We start from the raw sequence: 22,584 nt of genomic DNA, 5'->3' as shown, positions 1-22,584 counted from the left end.
CACCCCAACTGTTATTATGAAGGCTAACTAGCGTTCACTGTATTGGTCTAGAAAGGCTGCCTTGAAATGCAGTCTGAGCATGCTCAGAGCTGTTCCCTAAAGCCATGCCCATACCTCAAAGCATAGTCATTGCAGATAGCCAGGAGAAAGGTGTGGTTGCAAGTTTGAGAAGTTTGTTTTTTAAATTAATATTTATTGAGAGAAAATTATGGTAGAGACAGCATCTTTCTATACTGTCTACCTTTCGCTTAATCATTTGCAGTTATTTTTGATGTTTTGCATTACTGTTTTTCTCTGTTTAAAAATGCTGTGTGTGTTTGGCTTCTGTGAGAACAAGATGCTGGACTAGATGGGCCTTTGGCCTGACACATAGGCTCTGCTGCGGTGATTATACAATGTACAATAGGCAGGAGAGAGACTGTTTACTGTGATTATTCCTTATTTATCAGAAATAATCCACCTCAGAAATTTTACATATTTATAAATACTCCATCAAGGAAATACAGAATCATTTAAAAGTAGTCAGTGGTTACTCTTTGGTTATCTCAAGCAGAGTTTTCCAGACTTTTCATGTTGGTGACACACTTTTTAGACATGCATCATTTCGCAACACAGTAATTCAGTGTTAATAGCAAACCAGAGCTTAAATTAACCCCTTTCCGAGAGTTTGTGTAACACACCGACACCCTAAAGTGTCACAACACACAGTTTGGAAAGCTTTGATCTCAAGTAAAACACATACTGATTGATACTACCATGAGAAAAATATGTGATATTACATATGTGACTCAAGGCACATTTTGGCAAAATATTCTGTTATTAAATAAAATTTGTTCCTAAAGCATGTACTTTTCTTAATACTAAATTCTTCTGACCAGACTTTATTCTGAAAATAGTGAAGTATCTGCTTTATGGTATCTGGCTTTCTTTATGAATTTGAAATACTAACAAAGCAAGCAATAACACACAACGGGATATACATTCACCAGCCAACATACGCACGCCTTGGGCGTGCTCAGTTACTGGTGTTTATTCATAAAAATACACACACACACTGTACAAATCTTGGCCAGGGAATGCATGCCTCGTCATGTTTCACTGCACTTACAAAATAGTCTCTTGAAAAAATACCCTAGTTTAATATACAAAAGGGAAAGGGAGGGAAGTATAATGAGAAGGTTTGTTAGATGCAGGTTATATATAGACATTCCTATAATTCTAGCTACATGTATGTTCACTTTTATTGCACCCATATCCATAATGAATAATTGATTCAAAAGTTGTGGATTATTTATAATTATTCCTACCAGAAAAACTGATTTAAATCCAGACTCAAAAAAACACAGGGGTGCTTTCAAGTATGTTTTACACAGAGTACACCTATAGGAATTAATAGACCTAATTTAGTCATATTAAATAATTTCAGTGGGTCTACTCTGCATAAAACTTAGTTGAATATCAAGTCTGATTATAAATCCATTTGTCTGGTAACAATGAGCATAAGAATTGAGTGAGGTAGATAATGTACATAACTTTTGAATCCCTTATCAATGACCTGGAAAACTGTGCCCAGCAGGGGAAATGTACATGTATCTTGAGTTAGAGAAACTAACATACACAAACCATTTTCTAATAATTCGTCGTATTTGTCCTGTACCTTTACACATTTCTAGATGTCATCACATACCATGAAATGCAAAGTCTTCCCAACAGTTTGCATCCCTTGCTCCATCCTGCTACACTTCCCTAGTTTCAGAATCGAGGTCTCTCCTCTAAACGCCCAGAAAAAAATGTTCAGCCTGCTTCCCCTACTGCCCCTGTTGACATCGCATTGGTTTTACACTATGGTTGTTGGTTTTTTATGCCTCCTCACACTGCCCCACAGGGGCCTGGGACTTGTCTGCACTGCGAAGGAAGAGGGGAGCAGGGGGAGGGCACCGCCCCCGGCAGCACGATCCCAGTGAGGTTCCATCATGGCTGCCCCCCGCCCGCACTGGGCGCCCTGCCGGCGGCGCAGCCCGCCCCCAGGATGCGCACCCCACCCCGGGACATGTGCCAGCCCCGCCTCCGCCTGCTCTCTGCCCCCGGTGCCGGAGCATGAAGCTCCGCCACTGCTTGTCTATCCATTCCCAACAGCAAGGGCAGGTGGACTGGCTGGCTGGGCTCCCTGGGCCCGCTTGCTTGCTTACTCTGAGGCCGCCTCAGCTCCTGGCAACCAGCACAGCCTGGTCAGCCCCAGAGGCACCATTTGCCTGTGGAGCTTGTAGCCAGAGGCTGCTGCAACAAACAGCCGCACAAGCCTTTGGGAGGCAGAGACACAAGAGGGCATCAGAGGAGGGAGGGAAGGAAAGAGGGGCAGAGGCCAGTGTTGCCCGTGGCACCCCTGACTGGTTTTCTAATTTTAATTTAGATTTCATCATCAGGTAGGGCAATGCACTGCAAAATTCAACCACCACGTCAACTCAATGATTACTGATTAGGCCATGTGAAAAACATACTCTTTGATAAAAGAGGGGTGGTGCTATTGTAACCAAAATTCATTCTGAGGAAACAGGTTGAATTTAAGAACTGCAGCAAGCACCAAGGGAAATTAGTAAACATGTTACCAGCTGATCCAATTTGTAAAGCTCAAGGAGTAGACAATTGTAAGGAAATGAAATAAATAATCATGACAAATTGCAACAATTATGGAATACTATTCCAAGGCTCTGGAGGTTAGCACGCCATTCGTTAATCAAAGCTAATCCTGAATTACAATGTTTAATTATTTGCAGGGCTTCCGTTTCCATTCTGTGTTTCCACAAGATGGTGATTGAATTTTTTCAGAAGTCTCCCAATCTAATTTAAAGTACAGTAAATAACAAACTTATTTTGCAAACCTTAAGTTTCATTAGTCAAATGCAGGTTCCATTTCCTTTAGTTTGTTAGAAAACATGTGCTCCATACAATCACCATAAACAAGATCATATTATTGCTCTTACGGAAATTTTGTTATGATGTGTAAAAAAGAAAGAAAATGTGGTCTGTCATTTTCACAAAAGCTGTTTATCAAACTGAAACCACACAAACCCCACCCTAAAGTCCTAAAATAATTCCATTACTCTTGCCAAGAGCTTCACATTAGCAATGTGGGCATAGGCAGTACTCTACAAATTCCTGCTATAACCATTCTCCTGTTAAATGACATGAGGTCTCACAAAACTTATGAATATTATATTTAAAATATGCATACCATGCCTCTCTACTAACAAACTTCCAAAGGTGGCTTACAAAATCAATGTAACACCATTAACAATAAAATCCAATTAAGACAATTGAAAAAAAATCAATCAAACCATAAAATCCAATTTAAGGAAATGGCAGCAATAGGGGGGAAACACTTTATGAACCCTTAACTTGTCCCTCAAGTCTCCTTTATGAAGGCAGGAGCTAGAAGGAAGTTTCCTTGAGGTATTTTTTTGCCTTGCTCTAAAAACTTCTCACATGCAAGTCAAGAAATAACTATACTATCTAAGCCTAAATTGACTCAAAGCATTACTGTATGTGATCATGTAAGATCACTATAAAGTCGTACCTTTAATCCCAAATGCCTTGGTAATCAGATGTTTTAGCTCCTGAATGCCGCAAACCCGGAAGTAAGTGTTCCAGTTTGCAAATGTTCTTTGGAACCCAGATGTCCGACGGGGCTTCTGATTGGCTGCAGGAGTTTTACAGGGACACGGGTGGCGCTGTGATCCAAACCAGTGAGCCTAGGGCTTGCTGATCGGAAGGTCGGCGGTTCAAATCCCCACGACGGGATGAGCTCCCGTTGCTCAGTCCCAGCTCCTGCCAACCTAGCAGTTCAAAAGCACGTCAAAGTGCAAGTAGATAAATAGGTACCGCTCTGGCGGGAAGGTAAATGGTGCTTCCGTGCGCTGCTCTGGTTCGCCAGAAGCGGCTTAGTCATGCTGGCCAGAAGCTGTCTGCGGACAAACGCCGGCTCCCTTGGCCAGTAAAGCGATATGAGTGCCGCAATCCCAGAGTCGTTCATGACTGGACTTAATTGTCAGGGGTCCCTTTAACCTTTACCTTTACCTTACTTCTGTGATTTAACATTCTGCATTTCGTATAACAGCCATCTATACAGCCTGGCTGCAAGGGTGGGAGTATTCTTGCTTTTCAAATGTGTACAGCTGCCCAATATTATTCTTGATTTAGCCATCCTGCTTGCTGTCTTTCAAGCTAGGCTCTGCATTCCTCAAAGGAAATTTTACACCAACAATATGCTCCAGAGGATTCACCCATTTGATTCAGCAATATAAAGGATTATGGCTTTCAAGTTACAGTTTCCATACTGTGGTGCAGATTCTAAAATACAATTTATAGGATGCCTGGCTTCTAAAATCTTCCATATAATACATATTTTTTAACATGCAGACTATAGCATGATGTGTTGCTATAACAACAATGTTAAACAGGCAATGCAAATCTATACTGCCTTCCCCAAACTGCTGTTCTTCGGATGTTTTGGGCTACAACTTCCATAACCCCTGCTCAGAATTGATAATGGTCAGGGGTGGGAGTGGAACACACAATGTAAACTAGAGGTCCTACACTGCCTACCTCTGAATTACGAATTGTATAAAGGTAGGCAAATGAATTAAGGTAATTGAATTACCCATGTAAATATTTATTTCCAGACTGAACAGAGTTCCAAGAGAAAACCTGGTAGTAGCAAGGAAAAGAAAAGGAAGACAGAAAAACAATCAGAAAAACTGTAGCATGAAGTATACTATGAAGCTGGGTTGGTAAGTCAACCATGGTTAGGATACAAACCTTGTTATTGAAAATGTAAGTATTGTAGACAACATGTTAATACCACTAACACAAGTCTGTAGCATGGTTTAAAGATTAAATAATTAAAGTCTGCTAAGTATAAGGCTAATTCATGTGAGAGCTTTTAGACCCGTGTGGTAGTAGGAGTTGCGGGCTGATAAAGGAGTAAAAAGAATAATCTCCTTAAGAATGTTACATCCATCTGTGGATACCATCTGTCAAAGGAATCCTGAAAAGGAGAAGCTACAGAGGAATCCAAAATACGTTCAGCTGTTATAATATAAATTGCTACCTGATACTGTAACCCCAGTCTTTAGAAAGACTTTCACCTCTTTTACTTCTAACTAAATATAGGCCAGATACCTTTTATACTGTTCTATTTTGACACAACTAGCAAAGCCACTCCCTTTCTCCATGAAGAATGGACAAACACTGGCACTGACTGAGACAAGACTACCGAAGAACCGATTCCTACAATTTTACTTGTGGAGATGCAAGGTAGTACAGCCACATCAAAACATCTCTGGATTAAAAAAATATTTGCTATACATTGTTCTGTGTGAGTAAATCCAACTGAAGACAAAAGGACTAAGTAAACATGCATAGGATAAGGCTTCAAATTCCACTGAACAGAAAGAAAATGGAAATAAACACCACCATATCAACATACAGCAATATATGTCTGTTGTCATATACTACCATTTTTTAAAAAACAAACAAACAAATAAATACTATTTACTTTACTATGGACTGCAATCTAGAGCAATTTCACATTTTAAGTAAATAAAGAAATTATTTGTTTATGCTTAAGTCAGAGGGAAACTGCTCTGATTTTGGATTATAATAATAATTTAGTGGAGAAGTATGCTCAAAGTAAAAATTATTGCGCAAAATCAACAAAATGGGAGATCTAATGTGCTTTGAATGGAAAAGTCCATTATATACAGAAGCAAAGTTGCATTTATTTACTTACTTACTTACATTTATTACCCTTTCTTCAAAGAAATAAATTGCTACCTAGGTTACATAAAAATGCAGCCTATTATAGAAAAAAACAACAAATATCTTATATGCTTCCCAACAACCAGTAGAACTAAAAATATAACAACAGACAGGCTTAGGCACAAATGTCCAAGCTAGAGCATTCCCAGAAGATGGCAGTCCAGCCTTGGCTTGAAGACTTGAAGTGAGGGACAGCCTGGGTCACGGATAGGGAACCTCAGGCCTGGGGGCCAAATGGAGTTCTCTGGTCCTCTCTACTTTACTCCATCTTCCATGTGACAGCCCTTCAAATTTCTAAAGGGCTGCCACATGGAAGATGGAGCAAGCTTGTTTTGTCCTTCTCTAGAGGGTAGGACCCAATTTAGTGCCATATATGTATACATCTGTTATCATGGCCTCAAAGCAGAGCTCATCACTGTCCACAGTGAGTTTATCCTGGGATATTTTCCCAGTAACTAATGTGCAAGCCTCTACCCCCACAAATTAATACAGAAAACATTTCCAAGGCCTTTCTTCCCAAGGCAAGCAAACCCTTCAGAATGCTCTACTAGCTGAACCACTCACTATGTAATAGTGACCCCTGCGGCCAAGACCTCTGCCAAAACCCTCTAGGGAACAGAAAATGCCCTGGCTATTTAAAGGTTGTTTAAAAAGGGAAATGAAATACAAACTACAGAGCAAAGTGGCTGTAAAATTTTGATATACCTTTTCCAAGTTTTAATTGCGGACCACTATTATTCTGCTATTGAATGTCCAAATAAAATGGCTAAGAGTGCCCTTAATAAACTCAGTATTATTTCTCTAGGTTATTAGTTCTCAGGCTAAAAAATGCTGAAGCCAAAAGGGTATTCACAGCGACACTGTCTCTTTCACATCCCTTTCCAAGCAAGTGGCACTAGCCACTCCAAGTGAAAGAATATCATACTGTATAGACCATTTCCCTACAGCTCTACAACAGTTCTTATATTTTCCACTTGGCTGGGTGGGGTGGGGGGGTGGGCCCTGACTGACTCCATTTACAAAAGTTTAGGATGCTGAAGAGGCCAGAGACCATCTTGGCAGGGAGACCTGCTCCTTGATTTGCAGACCTTTTTCCACCGGGTCTGGGAGGGGAGGGCCCTGACTGACTCCAGCTACAAAAGTTGAGGTTGCTGAACAGACTCTTGCGTTGGGGCATTGTAGGGGTTTTGCTGCTCCTACTGATATTATTTTTTTGTATCTATTTTATATTTTATCATTTATATGGAAATTGTTCGATTTGGTTGTGTATTTTTTAGGTTCTAATTATTGTTTATAACTACCTTTGGCTATGTTGTAATTATGTATTTTTTCATGTTGCAAGCCACCTTGAGTATGGTTTGAAGTATGGAGAGGTGGCATACAAATAAAATTATGTATGTATGTATGTAGATTCTTATAAAATATTCTAAATTACATACCTTTCTTATGCCTGAAAATGTCTCAAAATAAATCTACACATTCAATTATCTAATTACAGTCCCTGTTAAAATGAGCATAAGCTACTTAGAGACCATCATGTTAGTAAGGCTAGGCTAATAAGGTAACCTATATATGAAAGGGAGGGAGGGAGTGATGAAAATATCCCACTGCATAATGTCAGGTGGGGGTTGAAATTCAGGCCTGATTAAGTAGATCACAAATCCAAACTACTAGGAACATTAATACCTGTAATCTCTTGTGGGCTATACAGAATCTATTTTAAAATCTTCAGGAAAGATCGGGGGAGGGGGGGGAGAGTGTCAGATAATTCAAGTATGTTTATCCCTCATGTATTTTCCAAAACATTATCTTTCAAATTACTTTGTCCAGAAATAAGCAGTTTGTGAGCAATTTTAAGGGAAACCCATGCAGATATTCATGGAAAAGTGAAAATACAGAAACAGAGAGTGAATTTTCTAGAGCAGGGATAGACAAATGGTAGATCTGGATCTTCTGGTAGATCTCTGGGTGATCTGAAGCAGATTGGCAACCATTTTTGACTCCTAGTTGTTTAAACAATAGCAGTAATAGCACGCCACCTTTCTTAATCATACTGCTGAAATGAAGAAAATTAGGGGTCAACAAAAGTGAAGATGGTTCCGTTATGGGACTCATAACTCTTTAATTTCAGGTGTCTATCGTTTGTGCCAGGTTAGTAAGCCCCTTACAAGGAGATATTGATTATCCAGCTGGTCACGCCATTTCTGCATATTTTTCTACAAGGAAACCAATCAAATTCACCCTCTGAAGCAGGTTAGCAACACTCAGAAGCCAGGAAAAACCGAGCATTAAGAATAGATAATATTTTCCATTCAGTGAACTAAATATAATAATTAAAAATCAAATCCAAGGAATGAAAATCAAGGATTAAAAAATATTGCCTTCCCTCCATTTATTTATTTTCTTATGCCAAGTTTTAAGAATTACAGCATTAAAGCAAATTTTATCATTATTATTTTGCTGGTGAGCATTAAATACTATATAAGGAGCATATCAGCTACTTATAAAATTAGAATTACTTGCCAGTTAATCCAATTGCCACTCTTTAAGCAATGTTATTTATTATCTAGTTGCCTCTTTGTTTTCCAACTAGCTAACAAACCTCTTGTAAGTGACTGCTTGTGACCTTTTCTGAGGTAGAAATAATTCAAAAGTAAGAGCCCTTGCCATTATGCAAATGTAATTATAAATCTCTATTGCTGATTAAATTTCAGCATTGCATGCAACAGAAGTAATACATGTAAAACACGTGCACGCTAGGAATTCTAATTATTATAAAGGGCTAGTAGTAGGCACACTTCCGAAACGTGTGTGTGAAACAAACATTAATAGCAGCTGGTGAGCAAAGAATGAGGTGTTTTCTCTTTTTTACACACACACACACCTCTCCACTGAGGAGATGCAGTCCGGGGTGGTGGGATGTGTGCCAAATGGTTACAGATAATCTCTTCCCATGCTTCAGAGGAGGTCTCAGAAGGGGATTGTTTAAAAGTTTATTTCCTCCTTTTCACTGTCCAGATTTCTCTCCCCGTGCACACGCAACACATATACACACACGAATGTACTGAGGTTCAAGGCGAGCAGCCAGTCTTTAGCACTTTGTAACACAATGGAGGAAGGATATGGAGGGGGGAAATGGTTCCTTCCCCACTTCCTCCAGATTCCATTCGGTAAGCCCTGTACAAGATTCCCATCCCATGTTGGCTGGAGCCTAAACAGGAGCAAACCTGTTAAGGCCTGGGGATACACAGCAATCTTGGGTGGTGGTGGGGAACAGCCTCACTTGCTCTCAGCTTAATACCATCCTTAGGCGCTTTCAAGTTGCTTTCTGGTACTCATGACCTTGCTCTAAGTTATGAATTTTCTAAAAACCTGAATGTCAGAATCCAAGCAATACAAGGAGATATTTAGATGACTGGTTCTGAGCAAAGCTTTTTGGTTGATCAATTTATATGGGGTCCATAAAAATCCTGTTACCAATGCAGATAGGGCAATACTTGTCCCAGTAAAGCCAAATACTTCTTAACTTCTATATATCAGGTTTGCATCGAGTTCAATTTGCCCTTTCAAGATTGATTTTTTAAAAACCAGCTGTCCTGGCAGGTAGGTCAGGACCATGATGCAAGGAGGGGAATATAACCCTTTGCCCTCATGTAGTCCCAATCAGAATCACTCCTCCACCCCTGGCAATACCATATCTCATCTCACCGCGTCATGGTCCCAATCTCAGGCCTTCTTTTAAACCGTCTTTTAGGTTTGCTTGGTTTTTAAATCAGTGACACAAGACATAAAAGATGTCCTGTGTACTTTGTTCCTCTTCTGAGGTATATTTCCACCACAATGTACTCTGCTTCCTTAAAATTTTGCAGCTTGGATTTTAGCCAGTTTTGCTATTTGAAAGCAGCTGAACTATAGGGGCGATAATATCACTACTTCCTGCTGCTCAAGAAACTGTTAAGATTTCTGAAATGTTTTTATTAGCTTTTAAACTATATAAACACAACTGCACCTGAATCAATAGCAGCTCTCGACAAACCCTTTTGAAAGACATCAGGAAAAGCCTAGCATCAATTAGCCCAGCTATGTGTTGCTCAACTAGGCATATACCTCATAAAAATGCGACTCCTGATGAGCAAATCATAATTTACATGATTAGGAAAGGTCCAATTTTCTTTTAAAAGTGACAAGGTATCAACATTTAGGTTTGGCATCACTGGTAATTTAGCTGTAATCCCAGGAAGTACGACAGACGTTTTTGATCTGTCTGCTCAAACAGATAATTTTCCACCTGCTGTTTCACAGTCTCTTTGTGCAAATGCACTAAATGGTAATAAACTATTTCTGATGTCACCTGAAGTAGTGAAAAAAGGAAAGAATCAGAACACTACACATGTTCCTCCCTCTTAGGTAAAGGGAAAAGTGTAACCTTTGAAAAATCACTGACTGAGAAGCAGCAAACTGTACTGGACTGTATGTTGAAGCAGATGCCCAAAATTTGAGGAATATCAACAGTGAACATGCATAGCTTGAAAAGTATGCATCTTTTTATCCCCCTCCCTTTTCTTGAAAAGAAGGTATATATGTATTTGAACATATAGGTCTAAATTGTTCATAGTGTTCTCAGGATTACAACTAAACAAATTGAAGGCCTATGAGGAACTGCAGGGTGGGAAAATAATTAACTGGGAAATTACACCCCCCCCCACACACTTTCATATAGTACATGCCCCTGCTAAGCTTAGTCTGTTTACCTAGTCTAAACCTCCATAACAAAGTACTATAGTCCTGTTCACAGTTTAGGCAAGTAGGAAATTGCTGATGTTATAACTCTAGGAGAAAGCAAGCTTTGAGATCATACAACTCAGCCTATATGCATCTATATTATCCCTTGCTATTTCAGCCCAATTTCTTCCTCTGAAGTCACTGAAGCTCAGGACGTTATGGGGGGCAGTGACATGCTGACCCTCTGCTTTCATTCTGTTTGGAATGGACTATGTAAGTAGTGGCCAGCTGCATATTCTTGTTTTCTATTAGTAGTCACAAAATGGGAACCCAAAGGACTTGGGAAAGCCCTCAGTATTAAAGTGGATTGCTGAGTTCTGGAGCTAAACGATCAGCTTCCTGCTCACACAAGCTCTGAACTCTAACAGTATTGTACATTATTATTATTGTATTATTATACAAATAGGATTTTATTATCATAGAAAACCACAAAGATAAATAAACTGGCAATTTGCTTTTAACATATGTCAGATGCAGCAGATGTAATATTCCAAATGAATATCATTTATTAAGAACACAAATAAAAATCATTCTTAGGTTAAAAGCAGCTGTACTATTCTGCTTCAGACTAATTCTGTCTTTGCTCTTTAGGTTTCCTTTGGCCTCAACATAATCACATTTCATCAGAAATTCCAAGCTTAATTTCCTTACATTGCCTTGGGAAATTTCTGAAGATGACTAATAAATGCTAAAAATAAATCACTAGATTTATTTATGATGTAGGGGTATGGAAAAGAGCCCCAGTTCTGTCACTTGGCCATCTTTAACAGGCACAGGCTTGCCCAATAATAAATGGAAAGTATTTCTGGGGAGTTTTTAATCTTTGACCAAAGACGAGTACTTTGTGCTTTTGTCATAAGCAACTGATGCCTAGCATAATGGACTTGTGGCTCTCACAGATTAGCAAACAGTCCTTAGCAATCTACTGTGGACAACTATTAGATAAATGTAGCAAAGTACTGAAATGATGAAACAGGGGCTCTGAGGCAGAGTTAACTATTTGCAATTTTACAGTAAGAAAACCCTGCTATTTCCCAGTAACAGCTATAGCTGGAATTCAACTGCTGCTTCACTGCCATGCCATCTGCTTTATTGCTCTACTGATCTAGGGTTTTCTATGGCTCTACTGTGGCCAACTTGTATAAAAGAAATAATAGTGTTCAAGTGGCATTCCATAAAATACTGTTGATTGTCCATCAGTTTCATTTTTATTACATTTATATCCAATCTTTCTTCTGTCATGGAACCCAAGGTAGCACAAATCTGCCACCCAGGCGCTGTTTTGCCCATGGGTATTAAACTGCAAGTGGAATAAAATTTTGATGGGCACATGGTAGAAAGGGAAAAGGTAGGGGAGGCCCTCCCAAATATGTGCTTCTTTTGTGTGACTGAAGCTATTATCTGGCATGTTTATTTTTATCATATAACAATGTTACTATATAGGAGACAATAATCAAATGAATCAGAAAAAAGGGTCAATCAAGGTTAACTGAAAACTAATCAAGGTTAATTGAAATAAAAAATAAGAACATCAAATGTTTGACTGTTTTATATTTTCATTCAAAGTGCACAGCGGTAGCTCTATTGAACTATGTTCTCCAGCCTCTGGCTCTCTTAATTTTTTATGAGATGTTTTGGGTGAGTCATTTGTTTTAAGTATTGTGCATTATTTTTTTCTTTTCTTTTCCTATTGTTTCATTACTGTGAACCATTACTTCCCAAGAAGTATTTAAAAAGTCACTCTCTTATGCTGGGATAACAACTAAATTAATTTAAATATTTCAATTAATCCAGGAATTACAGAAGGCATGTTAAGCCTATTCACACACTTTTAAAAACAAGAGCTCCGTGATCCATCCCCCTTTAAAATAGAATTAGCTAAGGCAGAGTGGAAACAAAGAATAAGACCCCCCCCGATAATAGAAAGGACTGGCGTCCACAATCAGCCCCCAGGCCTGAGGTTCCCTGCCCCTACCTGAAGTTCCTGAAACACATGCTTAGGTTTTTGTCACCTCTATTAAGTACTGGAAAATAGTCATCTTGTCAAATGCTTCCTCTAGACAGGGAAAGTTCCCAGGCTTTCCTCTAGAACAGAGCACTGGCACATACATTTTTCCCCCTTTTCTTTCTACTGTTACAGCTGCAAGCAAAATAAAAGGGAAATGGGTCACATTTCAATGACTGGTCAAGTTAACGACTTTTGCAGTTTTTAATTTTTGAAAGAGAACTATGCCTTACAAGCATGGTTTGTGTAAACTGCAATCCAAGTGATAAAATATGTCATTTCGGATATAACGAGGAGATTTATGAAACAGGCAAGCCAGTCTCGTTGGCAAAAGCTGCAAGCAATACTAGGAAAGACATGGGAATCTGTTATGAAAGGAGTATGAGCAAGACAAGAAGCATGCCTGCAAACATCTAATTTAACTAACAGCTAATCTAACTCTGGTGTGCTTAACCATTTGAAGATGGAAAATATTACAGAATGTTATGCACTGCAGTCAAACGATGGCTCAAGATGGAAAGGCCCAAATAATTTAGTCATAGCTACTGCAGTAACGCTGACACACTGAAGGGCAGTCCTTTCTACGCTGCATCTACTCTTTTCAGTTCCACTCCTTTCCATGTCAAGCCACTGCCCATTTCTCAGAGACTTCATTGCTCATAATGCTTGTCATTTCTTGCCATGTTTAATTTCCTTGCCATGTTCCTAAAATCCTTCACTTCACCTCATTCATGCTATCCCACCATTGGCACATATCACATCAGTCATGTCCACCAACTTTCACTTGCCCTGTTATTCTCTTCAGTCTTTCTCCCACGTGTCTCTAACTGCACATTCTGCTCCTTAGGAACATCCTCCTCCTTTTCCTGAAAGTTCTAGAATCACAGAACTGCAGAGTTAGAAGGGACCACACAAGTCATTTAGTCCAACCCCTGCAATGTAGGAATCTTTTTGTCCAATGTGGGGCTCAAACCCATGACCCTGAGATTAAGAATCCCGTGCTCTACCAATAGAGCTATTCAGAGTCCCATGTCCTACCTCCCTTTTTTCATTCTTAATCTTACTGCCCTTGAAGCTTTTGACTTTTCTTCCTTCCATCTTATGTATTTCTATTAAGTCTAAGGATCACTAGAGTGTCATCTGCTCTCAAGTATCTGCTGTTGCTCTTCCCATTTAACCAACTTTGATTTCAATGCTCCTTCAGCCTAACCTATCTCTACTATTCTCCCACACAACCACACAACCATCCACTAATGGTTAGTATTGCCCCTCCAAACAAAAACAAAAACAAAATAACTTTGGTTCACACCATGAATCAAAATATAGTTTCTCAAATAATAACATAATATGCAATATAATAAATATGGCAATCTTCAATAAACATGCAAAGAAATTTCACAGTTAAGTAATCATCCAGCTTCCTTAGACAACCAATCTGCTACTGTAGTTCCTGCTGAAGTGTTGGATCTCAAGAAATCAATATTCCATTACAGTACTTTTCTTTTTGAGACAGTTTTTGTAAGAAAATATATGAACACACATAGATAATATCGTAGGAAAGAAACAGAGTCAGTTTGTCAACTAGAAATATGTTTGGAATTCACACAACATTAACTAAGGATGCTACAATGTCCCATGTATGTAACCAGAATGACATAAGGAAGGCACAGAACATGAAGGCCTTTACTTGCAGTTAACTCAAGCTATGTTTGGAAGGTATGCAGAACACAACTCTCTATTTAGCAGGAAAACCCTCAACGAAATGGAATAGAAAGATGGGAGTTAGAGGCAAGAAAGCAATGATGCAATTTTAGTGCAATACAGTCTTGGAGAGTCTCAATAAAAGTCATAAAGCAAGCATCAAATAGGTAAGAAGCACATACCACTACAGTCATAAAGTCACTGTTTATTATATTCAGAAAGTGACATTCAGTAGCAATGAAGTACAGAGTAGAACAAGATAACAGCCTCAAAATTGTGCACGTTTAGCTTTTCAATCCTCTAACTGTTCTAACGCAAATATTTTCCTTGCAAACTACAAGCAACACAGTAAATCTAGTAACCACAACCACCTTCTTGAAAAATACTTCATCATAATTATAACAAATTTAGTTTCAGCAGTATGTCAAGTCAAATCTTAGTCCTTTCTGTGCTGGTTTTAATCTTCTATTTCAGTAGTTATATAAGCAACAATTGAAAATTATTTACAAGTTACACAGCAGCACAGTCAACACATGGTGCATAGGCCCAAACTAAGACCATAAATACACTAGAATATTATTGGAACACTGAAACCTCAAAACCGGAATGTTCAGAACTTCATAGCCAACTCACAAATAGAATCCATTTGTTAAAAACACACCCACAATCTAATTCAGTGACACCCACAAGCTCGCTATCTTCTATGAATCTATCAGCTGCATATTGTTCTGTGAACCACCCAGAAACCTCTGGGTATAGGGCGGTAAGTAAGTAAGCAAACAAGCAAACAAACAAACAAACAAATAAATAATATACAGCACAAAACTATGTTGTCTACTCAAAATTAAGTCCAGCTAAATTCAGAGGGACTTACTCCCTGGAAAGTATTGTAGAATTTATATCTTTATATCTTAGACCTAGATGCTAGATGCCCTGCCAAAGCAGCAGTTTGTGCAAAGTTCACATGGAAGAGACAAAGTATGGTACACATAACTTATCTGGTGTGAATGAGTTCAAACAGAGATTTCACACTGTGCTATCTGCATGGATCTTGTGGAGGAATTGATCGTGTCCTTATTCTTTTATAGAAATTGGTTTCAAAGATATCAGACCTAAGCAAATACTGATAAATTATGGAAATATATCTGCCTGCCTTTAGCATTACAACCCTTATATGGACAATCTCTGCATTAAAAGAGAGAAAACCAGCTTCTAAATTATCTGCACAAATAAGTTTATCCATTAATTTTCTGGACACAAACCAACCAGTATTTGATCTCTTTGATGATGCATACAAGAATCAAACTTCAAGTCTCATTCCAAATGCAAGTCCTGATTCTGCAAAGCATATATCCTAAAAACAAACCATACTTTTCATAGCAAATTTTATACAGCACACAAATTATATGCAAGTATTGTTATTCCAAGGGACGTGGGTGGTGCTGTGGGTTAAACCACAGAGCCTAGGACTTGCCGATCAGAAGGTTGGCGGTTCGAATCCCCACAACGGGGTGAGCTCCCGTTGCTCAGTCCCTGCTCCTGCCCACCTAGCAGTTCGAAAGAACATCAAAGTGCAAGTAGATAAATAGGTACCGCTCCAGCGGGAAGGTAAACGGCGTTTCCGTGCACTGCTCTGGTTCGCCAGAAGCGGCTTAGTCATGCTGGCCACATGACCCGGAAGCTGTACGCCAGCTCCCTTGGCCAATAAAGCGAGATGAGCGCCACAACCCCAGATTTGGTCACGACTGGACCTAATGGTCAGGGGTCCCTTTACCTTTACCTATTGTTATTCCATATGTTACTGGATAATATTAAATGCTGTTTCAGCCAAGCCTCCAAAGGACTGATTTAGTGAAACTCATACAGATGAAAAAAGTTTGAATACCACCAAAGCGTTTCCTCCAGTTTTATCAAAAAGTCAACTAATAACAAAAAGCAACAAAATCATCTGGCTAATTTTCAGTGCTGTAATTCTTTAAAGAACAACTAAGTATTTCCCTCATTTTCTTCTGGAGCTGAAATGTGAGCATTGCTTTAGATCAAATAGTGAAGATTCATATATTCCATTGATTATACTTACCGGTGGACATAATGCAGCTGATGTACAGAATCAATTGCTACTACCATTTCAGCCAAATAAAAGCGAGCCATTTCTTCAGGTAACCGGTCCTCAAACTTACTAAGCAAGGTAAGCAGATCACCACCCACATAATAATCCATTACCAGGTACTAGGAAAAAAGAAAACAGAAGGCACTTATAACAAATTTAGAAAGGTAAATATGCAAAAAGCACAACAGAACTAGGGCAGGAAATACCAGTGCTGCGACAGTAATTGTGCTTTTCCTATTGCAGAACTACTGTGTTCTATTCTATAGTAGAAAGAGGGTATTTTAAGTTCTGTAATGCTGGGGCAATCTTGAAACTGTATTGCTATGGCAGCAGTGTCTCTTATGGAACTGCAGCATTTTGTTCTCTTACCAATTGCAAGGGAAGATAGTAGAACACACCAGCCACATACTTTAAACATATGGTGTGTATGCACCTTTAGTGTTGCAGCTCGAGTCCTCTGGAATCAGTTACCAGTTGAAATTAGACAAGCCACCTAATGGCTTGATCCTTAGGCAGCTACTTAAGAAGCTTCTGTTTAAGAAGTCTTATCCAGAAGTAGGACCTAGTCAATTTATGAAATATTAAGTGTATGATTCTAAAAATGCTTTTATTGCTTTTAGAGTCCTTAGGAACAGTTTTATTTTTTTCAGAGCATATATATTTTGTTTTGAGTTACATTTTCTCTTATTGTACACCACTGATAGCTTCTGGCTTTGAAGCAGCTTATAAATCTGTAAAATAAATAAAGTTAAAAAATGAGGGAATTTTAAAGAGTACGTTGAAGTAACACTCACTAAATAGTTTTCGTCCTGAAAGGCATAGTGCAATGTTGTAATCCATTGGTTATCTCCGTTCACTAACACATCCCTCTCTTCTCGAAAACAAGCTGTCTGGAGGGTAGAAAAATAATATTTTAGGTACTATTTTGAATAATGAAACAAATATATTTAGATAGATGCTTAGAAACACTGTAGGATTACAAGGAAGGCATCTCTCCTGCAGCCAAGAGTAATGATCTGATTACTAAGAGGTTGTATTAATCTTTAATACCAATGCAGATTCAAATTTTCTCCATCTAAAATGGGGGAGGGAGCCATGGCCCTCCAGATGTTGCTGCACTCCCATGAGCCCCAGCCAGTGTTGCAAAAGGATGATGGGGGTTGTAGTCCACCAACACCTGGAGGAACACACTTTCCCCAACCCTGAACTAAACCATCACTTAACCACAGTAAAGTTGTGCTAACCAAAAGTAAGCAATTTGGGGTTGGCTATGAGTAATATCACAACCTTTTTTACTTCTCACCTGCTGACAGTTAAGGTGGCTTTCAATTATGATAAGGTGGGATCCCTGAATGATTACTATTAAAGTTACTGTATACAGACATGAACTAATATGAAACCAGCAGTATAATGAGAATGCTCAAGTTTTTTTATACTCTTTGTACAACATTAAGATCCATGCTGAGTCAAAAGAAAAATCTAACTGGTCCAGTAACCTACTTTCCACAGCAGCCAACCAGATTCTTTCAAGGGAGCCCACAACCAAGCTGTGAGAAGGCAATTGCTCTCCCATAGCACGCCCTCTCTCAGCAACTAGTATTTAGTTGCACAAATATGGAGATTCCATCAACAGCCAATGATAGACCTATGCTTCATGAAATATAACAGCTTTAACTCCCCAGAAATATATCCAACTTGTGGAAGTAAAGTTGCCTTTCTCAAACATCAACCCATCAACCCACAGCCCTCTACCATGGCAAGCTGCCTTTGAAACTGGGGAAATTGTGATACTATATGGGTGGCAGCTGTTCAAAGTTGTTTGTGTTTTTTAAAAAACAAGTTAACAATTCAACAGAGCAAAAACAAACAAATTTTGAAAGCCCAATACTGTAATACAATGTTTACTCAGCCTAGGGTTGCAATCCTAAAGACTCTTCATAGGCATAAAGCAGAAACGAACAGAATGTGACTTACTGCCAAGTAAACACTCGCTGGATTGCACTACAACTAGCTCTTCGGATCCTGACCTTTGGCATGCAATACCCAAAAGGCTAAACTTGCTCCATTCAGTTGTTTCAGGCTTCTATTTTTAACTAGAAGCAAAAGCAGTATTCTTTTTCTCTAAAATAATACTAACTACCATTCAGAGTTGTGGAATGAACTACAGTATACATGAGGGAATTGAGCTGCATTTTTGCATCCCACTGTTTATATTTGGATGGAGTCTAAATATCTAAACTGCCAATTTTCATTAGTTGTAGAATCTACCATGGTCTGGAAGGCATGCCATTCCACATGTTAAAACTTTGTGTATGTGTGTGTAGCTATAGAGTGTGTGTTTTCTTCATGTGTGTTTTTATCCAGGCTCCCCGCAAGTAGGCATTTTAATCTTGGCATTTTATTATAAAAATATCATGCATATTATTACTTGCATCTAAAAAATATTAGCAGTGCTTTTTGAGTTACCGGCTGCATTGGCAGGTCACAGCAAACTAGTTAATGGTCTACTGTGAACCTGCAAACGGCTCCTAATTCACTCATCACCAAGTGTGTGGGAGAAACAAATGGCAACCCCTAGTTTAGCACTATGTCCAAATTGCAGATTGTGGTTATTTCAGTGCAAACAAACTGCTGGGTGAAGCCATGGTTTGCACTTGGCCATTGCTGGCATGCAGCCCCAAGAATATTTTTTTTTTTAAAGAAATTTATTGGGTTTTACAATAGAAATAAACATAATAAACAATGTAACATATATCTTAACATAATTTCACATTTTCTTTGGACTTCCTCACATCTCCCGCTCCCACTTTCATCGTTATAACATTTTGTCAGCAATTTATTATCTTATTTACATTCTTATATCCCTTCTATGTTTCATAACCTTCTAGTTCTCAAAAAGAGTTATATTTTCACAATCTTACTTATTTTCTTAAAATCATCTAAAATTAGTGGTGCTCAGTTATTTTGATCTAGCATCCTGTTTAGCATTCACTCAAGTTACAATATTTTTGTAAATAATTCTTAAATTTCTTCCAATCCTCCTCAGTCCTCTCTTCTCCCAGGTCACGAATTCTGCCGGTCATCTCAGCCAGTTCCATGTAGTCTATCAGTTGCATCTGCCATTCTTCCAGTGTGGGTAGATCTTGAGTTTTCCAGTGCTTTGCGAGAAGTATCCTTGCTGCTGTTGTTGCATACATAAAAAATGTCTGGTCCTTCTTTACCACCCCTTGGCCGACAATACCCAAAAGGAAGGCCTCTGGTTTCTTAGTGAAGGTATATTTAAATACCTTTTTCAGTTCATTATAAATCATTTCCCAGAACGCCTTCACTTTAGGGCAAGTCCACCAGAGGTGGAAGAACGTTCCCTCACACTCTTTACATTTCCAACACTTATTGTCAGTCAGGTGGTAAATTTTTGCAAGTTTGACTGGGGTCATATACCATCTATAAATCATTTTCATTACATTTTCTTTCAAAGCGTTACATGCAGTAAATTTCAATCCAGTACTCCACAACCTTTCCCAGTCCTCAAACATGATATTATACCCAATGTCCTGTGCCCACCTTATCGTAGCCGATTTAACCGTTTCATCTTGTGTATTCCATTTTAACAGCAAGTTATACATCCTTGAAAGTACCTTGGTCTTTGGTTCTAACAATTCTGTTTCTAGTTTCGATTTCTCCACCTGGAACCCTAGTTTCTTGTCATTTTTAAAAACTTCTTTAATCTGAGCGTAATGTAACCAGTCTCGCACTTTATCCTTCATTTTCTCCAAACTCTGCAATTTCCAGTTGTCTCCATCTTTTTCTAGTATTTCCCAATATTTTGGCCATTTAGCCTCCATATTGGGTCTTTTTCGGGCCTTAGCTTCCAAAGGTGAAAGCCACCTTGGGGTTTTATTTTCCAGCAAGTCTTTATATTTTGTCCAGATATTAAACAGTGATTTTCTGACAATATGGTTCTTAAAGGCCTTATTTGCTTTAACCTTGTCATACCATAAATATGCATGCCATCCAAAAGCATTGTTAAACCCTTCCAAATCCAACACATCAGTGTCTTCAAGAAGTAGCCAGTCTTTTAGCCAGCAGAACGCTGCGGCTTCATAATACAACTTTAAGTCTGGCAGGGCAAAGCCCCCTCTTTGTTTTGCATCAGTTAATATCTTAAACTTAATTCTGGGCTTTTTGCCCTGCCAGACAAACTTAGAAATATCTCTCTGCCACTTCTGAAAGCACTCCGTTTTGTCCAAAACCTGAAGTGTTTGAAATAAAAACAACATCCTTGGCAATACATTCATCTTGATAGCAGCAATTCGGCCTAACAAAGAAAGTTTCAATTTTGACCAACTATCTAAGTCTCTCTTAATTTCTGTCCAGCATTTTTCATAGTTGTCCTTAAATAGACTTAGGTTTTTTGCTGTTATGTTTACCCCTAGGTATTTTACTTTTTTAACCACATTAAGTTCCGTCTCATTCTGAAACCGTTCTGACTCTGTATCAGTCAAATTTTTTCCCAAAACCTTAGTTTTCTGTTTATTTAATTTAAATCCAGCCACCCGACCAAAGTCATTAATCAGTTGTAATACTCTTTTCATACTAGGCTCTGGCTTCTGCAAGGTCAAAACCAGGTCATCTGCAAAAGCTTTTAATTTGTATTGTTTCTGTCCGACCTGAATTCCTTCCACCAACCGATCCCCTCTAATCATATTCAATAGCACTTCCAGAACCGAAATGAATAACAAAGGGGAGATAGGGCAACCTTGTCGAGTTCCTTTTTCAATTTTAAACTCTTCTGTAACCACATTATTAACTATCAGTTTAGCTTTCTGCTCTGAATATATCGCCTCAATCCCATTCTCAAAACCCCGTCCCACTCCCATCTCTTTTAAATTTCCCCTCATAAATTTCCAGGAGATGTTGTCAAAGGCCTTCTCCGCATCTATAAAGATTAAAACTGCTTTTGTGTTTATATCTGTTTGCAAAAGTTCCAAGATATCAATAATGTTCCTTGTATTAGCAAACAAATGTCTACCTGGGAGAAAGCCTGCCTGGTCCTTATGGATTACTTCATTTAAAACTTTTTTAAATCTACTTGCCAAAATGTCTGCAAATATTTTGTAATCCACATTTAAAAGGGAGATGGGACGGTAGTTCTTAAGTTGTGTCTTTTCAGCTTCCGTCTTTGGTATTAATGTGATAAACGCTTCCTTCCACGACTCCGGTGCCCTCTTCCCCTCCATAATTTCATTGCTGACCTCCATCAAAGGTTGTATCAAATAGTCTTTTAATGTCTTATAGTACTTGGAGGTCAGCCCATCTGGCCCTGGAGATTTGCCAAGTTGCATGTTCTGAATGGCTTGTTCAATCTCCTGTCATGTTATTTTAGAATTCAGGATTGTCCTATTTTCTTGTGACAATTTGGATAGTCCATTTTTTGCCAAAAATTGTTTAATCTCAACTTCGTCTTGCGGCCCTTGGGTGTATAGTTTTTTGAAGTATCTCTGGAAACACTTTCTAATGTCCACTGGATTCTGAATGTTTTTTCCTTCAATCTCTAAGTTTGTAACCGTATTTAATCTTTGTCTTCTCTTCAACTGCCAAGCTAGCAGTTTTCCACATTTATTCGCCGACTCAAACGTTTTTTGTTTCATTAGTTTAACCTTCCATTCGATTTCCTGATTTATCAGTTTAGAATATTGTGTTTGATAAAGTTTAATTTCTCTCAGAGTTGGCTGTGACTTCGGGTTCACTCTTAATTTCTTCTCTAATTCTTTTATTTTATCCAAGATCTTATCTTTTTTCTCATTTTGTGTTCTTTTCTTTACTGCATTCTGTTGTATCAAGAATCCCCTCATTACAGCTTTACTTGCGTCCCAGACGATTCTTTTTTCCACCGTAGTATTCATATTTATCTCAAAATAATCCTTCAAAACTTTTTGGGCCTTCTTAGTAATTTCCTGATCTCTGAACAAATTGTCATTCATCTTCCATCTAAAGGATCCAGTTGGTAGTAGTGTCATATCCATCTTTACTGCATTATGGTCGGAACAGGTCTTTGGGCAGATTTCCACTTTTCTGACCTTAGGTGCCAGGCCTCTAGAAATCCATATTTGGTCGATTCTTGTCCAGGTCAGTTGGGCTTCAGAAAAGAATGTTCCCTCTCTTCCTA

The 22,584-nt window shown here is 38.6% G+C and overlaps 1 protein-coding gene across 5 annotated transcripts in view; it reads right to left on the bottom strand.

Moving 5' to 3' along the window:
• CDC42BPA (CDC42 binding protein kinase alpha) overlaps positions 1-22,584 on the bottom strand; it is a 168,479-nt gene that overhangs the window by 88,459 nt on the left and 57,436 nt on the right. For all 5 annotated transcript variants that reach the window (XM_081000088.1, XM_081000089.1, XM_081000085.1 and 2 more), the window contains exons 4-5: positions 17,210-17,305; positions 16,386-16,534 (exon numbers count right to left, since the gene is read on the bottom strand). In XM_081000088.1, coding sequence (XP_080856214.1) covers positions 16,386-16,534; positions 17,210-17,305 — 245 coding nt within the window. The remainder of the gene's footprint in view (positions 1-16,385; positions 16,535-17,209; positions 17,306-22,584) is intronic.

Source organism: Podarcis pityusensis (assembly GCF_964106645.2).
Source record: "Podarcis pityusensis genome assembly, chromosome: 3".
NCBI lineage: Eukaryota > Metazoa > Chordata > Lepidosauria > Squamata > Lacertidae > Podarcis > Podarcis pityusensis.
Note: the sequence above shows the minus strand (reverse complement) of the source record. Positions and strands in the feature narration are given on the sequence as shown.